At 51.4% G+C, this 12,820-nt stretch overlaps 1 protein-coding gene across 1 annotated transcript in view; it reads left to right on the top strand.

The window, feature by feature from the left end:
* The first annotated feature begins 5,658 nt into the window (after positions 1–5,658).
* LOC119111530 (exportin-7-like) overlaps positions 5,659–12,820 on the top strand; it is a 9,157-nt gene continuing 1,995 nt past the window's right edge. Inside the window, exons 1-9 of the mRNA XM_037235344.1 lie at positions 5,659–5,686; positions 5,944–6,184; positions 8,754–8,920; positions 9,167–9,391; positions 9,580–9,780; positions 10,479–10,598; positions 11,084–11,230; positions 11,515–11,687; positions 12,067–12,254. Of these exons, the coding sequence (XP_037091239.1) occupies positions 5,669–5,686; positions 5,944–6,184; positions 8,754–8,920; positions 9,167–9,391; positions 9,580–9,780; positions 10,479–10,598; positions 11,084–11,230; positions 11,515–11,687; positions 12,067–12,254 (1,480 nt within the window). The 5' untranslated portion in view covers positions 5,659–5,668. The remainder of the gene's footprint in view (positions 5,687–5,943; positions 6,185–8,753; positions 8,921–9,166; positions 9,392–9,579; positions 9,781–10,478; positions 10,599–11,083; positions 11,231–11,514; positions 11,688–12,066; positions 12,255–12,820) is intronic.

A 12,820-nucleotide genomic window follows, 5' to 3' on the forward strand; every position in this document is an offset into this window, starting at 1 on the left:
CCTTGCGCTCACCACCGTTAGGCATGGGGGACGCGGAACCGGGCATGGTGGCAAGGACGTCTAACGTCGGCCCTGTGGGCGTTGTCCGAAACCATCCAATGACTGTCACACCACCCCCCCCCTCGCTCTCCAGTGTGGAAGGACATCCATTCTCACATGCCGGCGGAAAAAGCGTTATCACAGTTTCGTAGCTTCTTCTTAGTAGTCAGCAAAGTGCATACTATTTTCTAAAACAAGTGACTAGAAATCTTACCAAGTGTGTATAAGTGTGTACGTTTAGATACAAAGCTTGGCAGGTTGATAGCAGGTGGTGTACTTTTTCCACAGCTGTGCCACGGCTTGGACGCCCGATTCATTTTTTCTTTTTGCTGACAAAAATGATCGCATAGCATAAATCTCACCATTAATTGCGGTTCCGATAGAAACATTCCAACAACACACTGCTTGAGTATAACAGGGTTCACATACTCCTTCCAGGTCTGCACCACCACCGTTTATAGTACGGCCCTAAGCGCGGCGAAAGGTTCGCGGGTGTGGTGCGTTTTGATTCGCAAAAGTCACTGTGGCAAGAGCTGGATCCATTCAATCCAGGCGAATGCGATGTCCACGACACATTACTGTTGCGTTGGTTCTCCTCTGCGTCGCCATTAAACGAATTAAGTTTTGAGCCCATGCCGCGAGCTAAAATTGCATGCAGCTGTGGCTGATCTGGCGTGCAGGGTCATGAGAAGGCGATCAAGTTTGACGACACAAGGAATGGGTTCTTGCGGGTCAGGCCACACACTGCGAAGAATGGACGGGAAGGGGCTATATTTACTCCCTTGACAAATGACAGGAGGGCAAATGACTTCCTGCCCCTCTAGAGGCGCTGCCCCAGACGTCTCCGTACAGAGCGTTAAGGTTACACAGCTTCTACGCGACCAGGAATGAGAACTAACGAGCTCGAAAAGAGATAATAAATGGATCAAATGGGGTCTCTTCAGGTTACATGAGGGACATGCTGCAACTTAGTAGTCTTAAAACCAAATGCATCTCGCACTGTCACACATATCGCACAAGTTTGATGCTTTCATGTTGTAGCGCAACTTAAAAACCGGTGTCCGATTGATAGATGACATTTATGGCCTTTAAAAGATTTGCTGGTGCTCCGTAGAAATTAAATGAAACGAAGCACGCGAAATTTTCTGCACCACTTCCTCAAGCACGCTGCGGCTTTTGCACCTGCGCGACGAGCCTATATTCGTCTTTTTCCGGTTCTTTGACCACTATAGAAGCGACACGGCAAGCACGTCAGAAGCACAAACTCGTTCAAAATACTACTCATTAATTACTTTGGAGCAGGATAAGAAACGTGCTGTTTTCTCCTATTCTACCTGGTCACGCCCAAAAACGGAAACAAATAGGCTGGTGCCTTAGCCAAGCAAGGCTCAAAGCTCCGCAGGGCTCCGCTGGGCTCCTGAAGCCTGGAAAAAATACCAGCACCGGACCCCAGGGATCTATTTCACAGTGGTTCAAAGGCTCGATGGTAACAACTTAGGGACGAAATTGACGATGATATCAATCAGAGACAAAACAAGCCTGACTTTTTGGCGGACGGAAGTTTATGCGGTGATGAGTATTCTGGTGTTTGAAAAGTTTACATTGGCCGGTATTTTTTCGGCGACGAGGAGCTCCCCGACATTCGAGCCTTCGTTTGATCTTGAAGGGCGACCTTGAGAGGTCAGGACATTTTGGACAGGACAGGACTTAGTTTTGTCACTAGCCGATTGTGCATAAGCATGACCGTTCTCAGGCAAGCAAGGGTAGATATTTGCCCCATTTTTACCTCATTTTGATCTACTCTATTAAACACTCGTATGACCCCTTACTTTTTCCGGGCAAGGGCCCGTGGGTAGAACACTAGAGGCACATTTTGGTTCCTGGTCAAGGTTTGAAGGGCTACTACGTTCCAGTGCGAGATACTTATGTTACACGGGGGATTTTTCGGTTATATCGTCGTCGTTTCCTTCAACTTTATTTTGCCCTCCGCGTAACTGGAAGTATTGGCTCCTCATTTTTTCCAGCAATATTGCCACGCTCACTCGACGGATTTCTCACCGACACCAAACGGCAATCACGAGATTCCCAAATCCCAGTTTGAATAAATGCGACAAGCGCCATGGCTGACCCCAGGCTTTGTGTGTATGGTTTTTTGGTAAGTGTATATGATAAGCTCCTGTATGGTTTTGAAGTTACGTACTCGAACATGACGTTGTATAATATATAATGTTATGCATTTTTTAAGATGGTGGCTGTACTCACTTATAATCAACCTCGCGAAAAAAGCTCGTTGAAGTAATAGGTCTGCCAGCAAAAGTCATATTTGCTTACATTGAATATACATGTGATTGTTATTGGCGGCTGTTGACTAGTTGGCATACTGCACTGACCCGTAGGTAATTACCATCGAGGCAATCCCGTGTCATAAGCCGACTGAAACTGGCGACTGCAAATGGTGCCGGTCATATTAAAGGGAGGCCTTTAGTGCGGTCGCTACACACAGTCTGCAAGTTATGTGCAGCGATCAGACCCCATCAACTATGAGCGGAACCGTACAGTCATACGCCACGTATACCTCGGAATTTAGTCCCAGTAATACGTAGCCGCCTGGTGCAAGACTCACCGGGGCATCAACAGGTAGCCCCACCCTCTACCGTTACTGAATGATGCTAGAATCCCTCGTCGGCACGCCGGAATCCCAACTCGGCTCATAATACTTTGTCGCCAGAGTCCCACATTGGCACGCCGGAATCTCTCATCGGCTCATATGTGCGAACCTCGCCTTTTGGATTCGCTGTAATAATTCTGACAACAGTACCCCCAGTGACCGAATTCACTGCCGCTGCTAAGGGTCAGTGAATCATGGTCATCTTAGCAAATCCCCTTCTGTGGCCATATGTCAATCCATCAACGGAAAAAATCAACCAACTTTTCCGACAGCCCAACGCCTTTTCCCGACTTCCATCCCCTGGGAGTTGTAAGAAGGCCGCTGAAAAGCAAGTTCCACGTTCTGCGAGCCGCGAATCCGCCAACGGTACCCTACACGTGCCACCACTACTCTGACTAGCGGCTAGCCCTCATCCGTGAGTCGCAGAGAGATCGACCAACAGCCAACTCCCCAACTATTGTAGGGAGTGAGACTTTTCAACCCACCGACCCACTGGCTAGACAACTAGACAACAACAAGACAAGGACTTTCTCCATCGCTCTGCGCAAGGAGTCATAACGCAAGGCCTTTGTGACGCATTTAACCCGTGGTGGCAAAAGCCTTTAACTACACTCGTGGAAAACTCACAGTCGTCCCAAGCTGCACGCGGTATACGAGCTATGCAAGATAGAGATACTAACGTCGAGAGCATGAACCTGACTATGCCACGTCCTCTCTCATGGTACAAAATCAGACCGCACATCTTTTACTGGCCTGCTATTTTCCAAGAGAATGTTCATTGAGACGCAAAAGCAGTACCACGCGGGAGTCGGCACACCATTTAACAATACGTTAGCTACATAGTTGTGTATTAGAAACACTAGTGACTATGATGCAAAACAAGCGCGAAAAAACTCCACAATATACAACAAATTAAAAATAATGTACAGGTACGTAAACTCAACATTCCTACAGAACGTGCCTTCTTAATCGTCTATGATAAAAAGGCGGGGGTCTTGGAATCACCGAAGGGTTAGCCATTTCCGCGCCGGGCTGACATTTTGCTGAGGTTAAGGCGCCGAGCGTCCGGCCGTCGGCACGCCAGGCCGATATCGTCTCTCATCACCGTGTCCGTGTCAATGTCCCCCGACCGCCGACTCTCAGTGTCGATGTTCTGTCTGAGCGTGTCCATGTCCTGGTCGAACGTGTAGACGTACTGTGTAACGTGTCCATACTCCGAGGGGGTCGGTGTTTTTAACTGGCCGTCCCTTACTGATCATCCTGTCGCGCATGTTCGGAACGAGCGCCCGGACCAAACCTCACAAACAAAAGCCTTGGTCACGCATTGGAAAAAAAAACATGTGGCCCGCGGCGGATAAACACGCCGCGCGCCAAATCAACGCGCCACACCTACCGGCTGTCATTTTAGCGACACGGAGGCGGGTCCCCTAGCCGATCCGGAGGATTTCAAAGGGATATACGGAAAATTGGTCCCCTTCCTGACGCGGGAGGGCTTCTGAACCGCGCAGCTGGCCCCGGATGAACACAGGAGATCTCATTGCGGCACCAAGATTCCCATCGCCGTAGGGGCCCAATAATTGGCAAAGATACTTCACTTCGGCTTAACAGGCCCCTGGCTGAAACGCAAAAATACTGAAATGCTGAAACGCAGTAACCAACAAAAGAGTACCCCTGACATGCGGGGTCCCGCCTCCGTCCCTGTTCGGCAAACGTTCCCTGGGCTCGTTGCCGCTTGTCGAAGTAAGGCACTGCGGACCCCTGACCGACGCAGGAGTCCCTCATTGTTGCGGGGACCCCGGCCAATGCAAATCCGGCCCAGCCTTATTCCTGCTCGGGAAATGAGACTGAAACGGAGCCGGCTGTTCAGTATTGGTGGTCTCTAGCCGAAAGAAAGGAATGCGCTGCCAGTGGTGCCCAAAGGGTGCAAGAGGCCCTCTGACCGACATTTCAGGTCACGGTCCTATGGCTGGGGGCCGTTCTTTCTGTAACCTGCAGCCAGCCCTCGAGCCCTTCGGGCCCTTTAGGGGTTGTGATATATTGGATGTTATAACACATTAGTAGTTGTGATACATTAGGTGTTTCGAACAATAGATATTATGATACATTAGTGGTTACGAACATTAGGTGCTGCGATAATCCCCCGACTTGGGGCCACTTGCCAACACGGGGCCCCCGGCTGAGGCCGATACAGAGCCCACAATTCGGTACTGGTGGTGCCTGACCAACAAAGAGGCTCTCGCCGACTAGCGGCCCAAGTGGCACAAGGGGCCCAAGTGGCACGAGGGGCCCAAGTGGCACGAGGGGCCCAAGTGGCACAAGGGGCCCAAGTGGCACCAGGGACCCAAGTGGCGCAAAGGGCCCTCTGACTGGCATTCGAGGGTCCGGCCCGCAGGGCCAAGCCCCTCAAATGTGAGCTCTGGTCAGCCCTTCGGGCCCTTAATCATCGGCGCCAACAGTCGTTTCGGGCCGCACGGGTGATGCCTGCGTCATTGGACCCAGTCCCCCGTCTGGGGCCCGGCTTGAGCCAAGAGCAAATACTGACTGGGATCGCCCCTTACCCCATAAATACGCCACTGCCTCTGCCCCTACGGATTTGGTGGCTCAAGTCTTCTCCTTGTTCAAGAAAGACTGGCTTAACTCCTGGCCTCGACCGTAATGAAGCGAGCTTGAAAATGAATGCTCGATCTGCCAAAACCCGCCAAAACCAATTCGCGACTTAAATAAATACATCGCCATAGTGCGTCGATGTGCGTTTTGGGTCTCGACTGTAAGGAATAAGATGTGTGGATATCATATTTCAACAACAAACGTAACTTGATCACTTACAAAGTATGCCGTACGATTTTATGGAGTGCCTTTTCAGGTTTGTAACATGTTGAAATAAGGTTGATATTGTTTGATATTTACCTTGATCCGACTTCTGATAGTATTCGTCACTAGACGAAAAATAAACAGCCGAAAATGGCGGACGAGGAGCAGGTACTGTTTAATCTCCCACACGATACGTGTTTTTACTAGTTTTTCACTCAAACATGGTAGGCAAGATAAACGTCGGCTATTGATTCAAGTATTTGCCTTTTCATGGGACGTTCATTGTGACCTAGTTATTGGTATATCCCGCCAAAAATGCATTTTTCTATTGCGTCGTATTTGAATATGTCGGCATCTAGCCATCGATTTGCGCTCTACAAATGACATTATGCATATTGATTGATGTCTGTCTCTGTTTTTTACAGCAAGTGCAGCAACTAGAGATACTATGTACACGGCTGTACGAATCTACAGATCCACTGCAGAGGGCAGAAGCAGAAAAAACACTGGTTCAGTTTCAAAATGCTCCTGATACTTTGAACAAATGTCAGCTACTCCTTCAGAGAGCTGACTCTCCATACTCACAGCTGCTTGCTGCCACAACCCTGACAAAGCTGGTGACCAGAAATGTGCAGTCCATCTCTCTTCAGCAAAGGATTGACATGAGTAAGTTGCATGGTGGTGGCAGTTGTGAATGATTTTTCTAGACTACAGATTGTGGTAGACCTAGGTAAGGTCATGTCTGGGCATGGTTGGGGCCAAGTATTAAAAGAGGGCAATATGGAACAAGATTTAGGCAGTTCCAAGTATCTTGTTGCCATTCTTGCCATGGTTTTGTATGCTGTACTTGTTTCTGACTGCAATGATACATGTTGCTATGTAGTTTTGAAAGAGCTGGACAAAATTTGTGTTGATGCTTACCTCACCATCATTTTGTTGTTCAGGTCTTGTTTTTTCACCAAAAATGGCTCAGTAATTAAGCTAGATAGGGTTTTATTATGCTGGGAGCTAATATCTACCTTGGTGGGAGTTGTTTTCAACTTGCAACACATGCAATTTAGCATGTTGATTCTGGGTGTGGACTGTGTCAAAACCATGTAAAGGAATCTAATGTACTGGCTTAATTTGCTGAGATATTTTGGGTTGTTCCATTTTTGTTTAGGACATTAATACATTTCCAAGTATTTGTTTTGTAAGGCTCATTCTTCAATTAGTCTACTTTTCAAAGATGCTCAGTTACCTCAGCTACCTCAGTTAATTTAAGGTCATCTGCCATGCTCCTATAATGCTGGGGTGGTGGCATTATTTACAGAAGAGCTTTCCTGGGGTTCTTTGGATATCCCTTACACACAATTCTTTGTGACTATTCCCTGCATCTGTGATACATTTCCTTTTGGGCTACACAGTTCAATGTGGCAGTGTGATCATTCCCTTTGTCCAGCTTGGACCTGACCCTGCAAGAATGTTATTATAAGTGTGGTGTGTGTGTTGGTTTTGTAATGGAAGTAACCAATTCATAGTTGATAATGAGGTGTGCACAGTTATCTTACATCCTTAAATGGTCATATGTGTCTGATTGAGATGCAGTAATTACTTCAGATGTGGCTGGAGATGGTCTTTCAATAAGCTGAAACCAGATTCTATCACAATTGAGTTTTTACTAATTTTGGCAAATTGATACCAGCATGCATTGGTGGAAACTTAGAAGTCCTGATTTATTATTAGTTGTTGCTGCAGTCTTGTGCACAATGTAATATAGATTAATATAGGGCAGTGATGTTGCATTGGGGTTCAGCTTTCAGATCGTCTGATACTCATAACTATACCACCCATGGTATTTACTGGTTTTAACAGCTTTGTTACAAAAAGATCCTGTGCCACAATTTCTGCTACTCACCTTTAGCTGCCTTTTCCCAGAGGTGCATTTGTGTTGCATTGATGAGGATGCTTCACTGCCTTTTGACTTCAGGAATATATATATATATATATATATATATATATATATATATATATATTATATATTGTGTGTGTGTGTGTGTGTGTGGTGTGTGTGGTGTGTGTGTGTGTGTGGGTGTGTGTGTGTGTTGTGTGTGTGTGTGTGTGTGTGTGTGTGTGTGTGTGGTGTGTGTGTGTGTGTGTGTGTGTGTGTGTGTGTGTGTGTGCGTGCGTGCGTGCGTGCGTGCGGCGTGCGTGCGTGCGTGCGTGCGTGCGTGCGTGCGTGCGTGCGTGCGTGAGTGCGTGCGTGTATACAAAGTTTCTGCTAGTATTGCCAATGGTAGGTGGGGCCAAGACATTTTAGTCCATTGAAATGATCTGACAGATACCATCAGCCAGTTGCTGCCAGCTATGACTGATGTCACCATATTTATTGAGTAATATGTGTAGTGAAGAAATAGCATTACCAGGACATGCCATGTGCTGCCACCAGTGCCAGCTAGTGCTAATGAGATATTCTTCATCATTGATGCCAGCAGGAGTTGAAAGTTTGCAAGGCATTCTTGGGTTAAAAATATGACAAACTGCACCCTAAGCTTCTGGTGTATTTGCTACATCCCATGTTTCCAGGAGTTGTCTTGTTTCACTGCTGTAGTTTTGGAAAGCTTTGTTGTGAACACCTGGCCCATAGGAGGTGATTACACTGATTGTGGTAGTGCTTTAGTCTACAGTGTTGTAACTGAACAAAACCCTGAGGTGACAGCACTTAAGTTGTTGACAATCTTATGAGGTGAGACAGCCTTATTATCATAGTTTTCTGCTTGTAGAACACAACTTAGGTTCCTCATTGTGGGGCAGATTGCAATCATGGCTTTGGAGCAGATTGTATTGTTTATATTTTAGATAAGAATGTCCAAAGCATCTGCAGTCATAGCATAATGTGCTTGATGATGCCAAGCTCCACTCAAATTAGAGGAGAATCATAGGAGTAGCTCAGGCTGTTCAAACAGTTCCATGAGTTCACAACCAGCTGCAAAATATAAGTTGTAAAGCATGTAAAAACATCTAAACTCAAAACTGTGCTTACCATTCCTATGTAGTATGATATTGTTCTGTTCATTGAATATGTTTAATCTTGACATTGTGCTGCTGTCTGTCCATTATGTGGTTAGTCTTTAAAATACTTATGATGCATGATATGACAGCAATATCTGGTTTGACACAATACCATCCTCAAGGCATCTGCCCATGCACTGCAGATGGTACAGTCAGCATGTTCTCATGCACATTACCATTACAGGGAACTACATTTTAAACTATCTGGCGACCCGGCCCAAGATGGAGAACTTCGTGGTGCAGGCTCTCGTCACACTGTTCGGGCGTCTGACCAAGCTCGGCTGGTTCGATGCCGCCAAGGACGACTTCGTGTTCAGAAACGTCATCGAAGATGTCTCCGTGTTTCTTCAGGTGGGTGGGTGCGCTCGCGGTCCTTGTTCTGAACTGCCGGGACGAGGCGGTCTGGTGCGCGCTGTCCAGAGCGCTGGACGCTCTCCGTGCACAGGAGCTCCTCCCACTCACGTTGTCCTCGTGCCAGCTTTTACGAGTGCATCTGACAGCGTGCCGTGTCCGGGTGGTCGGGCTGCGTGTGCCCTGCGTCGGCGCCCGGCGGGCGGCGCGTCACCGATGGTCAGCTGACGACGGCCCCCGCGGCAGGGATCGGTGGAACACTGCATGATCGGCGTCCAGCTGCTCTCCCAGCTGACGGTCGAGATGAACACGCTGACCGACCCGGACGCCATCCGCTCCCTGAACCGGCACCGCAAGACGGCCGCCTCGTTCCGCGACACGTGCCTCTACGAGGTGTTCCAGCTCAGCTGCACCCTGCTCCGTACCGCGCTCGAGAACTGCAAGAACCTCGACTTCAGCGACTCGGCGCAGGTGAGCGTGACCCCGCCGGCCAGCGCTCGAGCCGGGCCACAGGGGGCCAGGGGTGCCGGCTGTTGGGCGGAGGGCGGAGCTACGTGATCGGCCGGTCGCCGGCTGCCGCTCGCATGCCGGACGTGACGGAGGAGGCGCGCGCCTGTCTGGCAGCGTGCGTGACGCCGGCCTTCGTCTGCGTGTTTCAGCACGGCCTGATGACGCAGCTACTGCGGCTGTCGCAGAACTGCCTCATGTTCGACTTCATCGGCACGTCCACGGACGAGTCGTCGGACGACTTGTGCACGGTGCAGATCCCCACTGCGTGGCGGCCGGCCTTCCGCGACGCCGCTACACTCAGGCTGTTCTTCGATCTCTACGCCGCGCTGCCCTTCTCCCTGTCTTCGCTAGTGAGTGGCGTCCACCCCCAGCCGTGGCTAGCGGGGATGAGGGTGTATGGTGGCCTCCCTGGCATTGTTCGTGGGCGGGATGTGAGGGCGTCCCTATCATTGGAAGTCGCGGAGAGCAGCTGAGTTTTTGGCCTCACACCCAGCGATCTACCGATTGATTTCGCCCAGCTGCGCGCGTCATAATGTTGTATATGGCGTGTTAATGTCTCGGCATTCTGGTAACGTGCATTTTGCTCGTCCGTCCGGCGGTATTTATTTCATTCGGTGGTACAAATGACATTTCAGCCTAAAAACAATGACCTTAAGCTTTGCCTGATATTCGGCATCAGTGCTGAAAATGTAAAAGTGTGATAAACTGTTCCCAAAGCCGTGATAAGGGAACACGGTCAAAGCAGCGGACGGTCTAGCTCAGCGGGTTGACAGTTGCCTGCAGCTGTTTAGGGAAAGTTGTGGGTTCGAGACCGGCTGCCGACCTGAGTTTTGTGGTAGCTGGCCGACGCGTCCTAGGCTGTAGCACTGAATGACTTGCAATATGCAGCGTGTCGCTGCACCCCCGAAATTGACATGGAATGTAGCTGTTCCGGAGGAAGTACTGCTTGGTGATAGCTGTAGTGTCACCATTGTTGCTTTGTGCATATTAGTCCCAACATCCGTTCTATGGCGCTTCGGCAATGACGTGTGTTGTTTCTTTGTTTCAGGCGTTGTCGTGTTTAGTGCAAATCGCTTCCGTGCGACGGTCGTTATTCAATAATCAAGAGCGTGCAAAATTTCTCAACCATCTAGTACAAGGCGTCAAAAACGTCCTGCTGAACCCGCAGGTAGGATACCAGGTTAAGTTCCATGTCTGCCAGCAGTCGACCGTGCGCACGCAAAACATGCTTTAATTCTCTGTGATGCTTGGTTGCTTTGTTACAATACTACGCCCGATTGTATGGGAGCCACATGCTGTCACAGGGAACAATTTAAGCTTAAACTTAACTAAAACGAACGAAAATACCTTCGCTTTGTGCGGATAAAAACACCAGTACTATCATGAAGATGCTGCCAAATCCGATATTATCCAGGGCTTTTGCGCCTGGATGTCGGCGATACCTGTTACGCTGTCAACAGCTGTTTGCTTTGTTCTGCAGTGGAGCATGTCACCAGCCGTCTCGTGCAGATGCACTGTCTAATGTGGAGGTGACCCCGGAGCACGTGGCGGTGGCCTGTGCGGTGCGCTGAAGGCCAGCACCGTCGGGTCACAGCGCCGTACATCTCGTATGAACGCGACGGCTGGGGTAGTGACATGCGCTTCCCGCTGCAGGGCCTGACGGACGCCAACAACTACCACGAGTTCTGCCGGCTATTGGCGCGGCTTAAGTCCAACTACCAGCTGGGCGAGCTGGTCATGGTGGACAACTACCCGGAGGTGATCCGCGTGGTGGCCAAGTTCACTGTGGAGAGTCTGCAGGTGGGTGGACGCGGTGTCGGCGCAGACGCCGCTGGGGCCGTGGTGGTGCCGCAGCCTGATGTCAGTCGGCCGGCGGCTGTGCTGCGGTGAGATCAGTGATATCGACGCAGCACGTGGTGCAGTGCGTGCCCCCCCCCCCCCCCCCCCTCTTCTCAGGGATAGACCCACTCCATGCTCTATGGACACTCGTTGGCGGGTCTGGACGCTGTGTGGCGTCTTATCCGTGGTCCTACTGCGTGACCTGCGCGCGTGCACGACTGACGCCCAGCGCACGGGCCCCGCAGATGTGGCAGTTCGCGCCCAACAGCGTGCACTACCTGCTGAGCCTGTGGCAGCGCATGGTGGCGTCGGTGCCGTACGTGAAGGCGTCGGAGCCGCACCTGCTGGACACCTACACGCCCGAGGTGACCAAGGCGTACATCACCTCCCGGCTGGAGGCGGCCGCCGTCGTGGTCAGGTGAGGCGGCCGTGTACCGGCCCGCGGCGCCCAGCGCCCGCCGGCCGCTAGGTCCGAGGAGCGCGCTGGACAGCGTGGCTGTCACAGTTCACCTCCCGCTGGATGGTCTGTCGGTACGGTTGACGTGGGTTTTGGTGCCGGTAAGCACGGCCGCCGGGAGCTCCGCGATGAAGTCGATTAATGGCATCAGATAGTTGGACCGAAATTTCTTGACGCCTGGACGTCCCGCAGACACCCTGTTACGTATGTGTTCTTGTCTGTGCGCCTGCCTCGCCCAAAGTCTACAGAAGGCCGGTGTCGCAGTCCTGCGCCGTGATGCCGGTGGCCGTGGTGGAGCACGTGTGAGATATGACGTCGCCGCGCCGCCGGCCGCTGGCAGGGACGGCCTGGAGGACCCGCTGGACGACCTGGGCATGGTGCAGCAGCAGCTGGACCAGATCAGCACCATCGCCCGCTGCGAGTACAAGAAGACCTGCCGCCTGCTGGTCAGCCTGTTCGACGAGACGGCGCAGGCCTACCAGCAGGCCCTCAACGTTTCCAACCGGCTGGAGATCGCCATCAAGGAGGGTCAGTACACAACGGCACACCCGGCTCGGGTCAGGACGCAGCGGCACGCCGGCTCGGGTCAGTCAGTACACAGCGGCACACCTGGCTCGGATCAGTCAGTAAGCAGCGGCGTAGCCGGCCCGGGTTAGTACACAGCGGCCTACCCGTCCTGGGTCAGTCAGTGAGCAGCAGCATAGCCGGCCCGGATCAGTCAGTAAGCAGCGGTACACCTGGCCCGGGTCAGTACACAGCCGCCTACCCGGCCCGGATCAGGCAGTAAGCAGCGGCATAGCCGGCCCGGATCAGTCAGTAAGCAGTGGCACACTCGGCCCGGATCAGCAAGCAGCGGCATAGCCGGCCCGGGTCAGTACACAGCGGCCTACCCGGCCCGTATCAGTCAGTAAGCAGCGGCATAGCCGGCCCGGATCAGTCAGTAAGCAGCGGCATAGCCGGCCCGGATCAGTCAGTAGCAGCGGCATAGCCGGCCCGGATCAGTCAGTAAGCAGCGGAATAGCCGACCCGGGTCAGTACACAGCGAGTAAGCCGCCCGGCCCGGGTCTAAGCAGCGGCACACCCGGCCCGGGTCA

The sequence above is a fragment of the Pollicipes pollicipes genome, unplaced genomic scaffold (genome assembly GCF_011947565.3).
Source record: "Pollicipes pollicipes isolate AB1234 unplaced genomic scaffold, Ppol_2.1 Scaffold_7261;HRSCAF=8764_pilon_pilon_pilon, whole genome shotgun sequence".
Taxonomy (NCBI): Eukaryota; Metazoa; Arthropoda; class Thecostraca; order Pollicipedomorpha; family Pollicipedidae; genus Pollicipes; species Pollicipes pollicipes.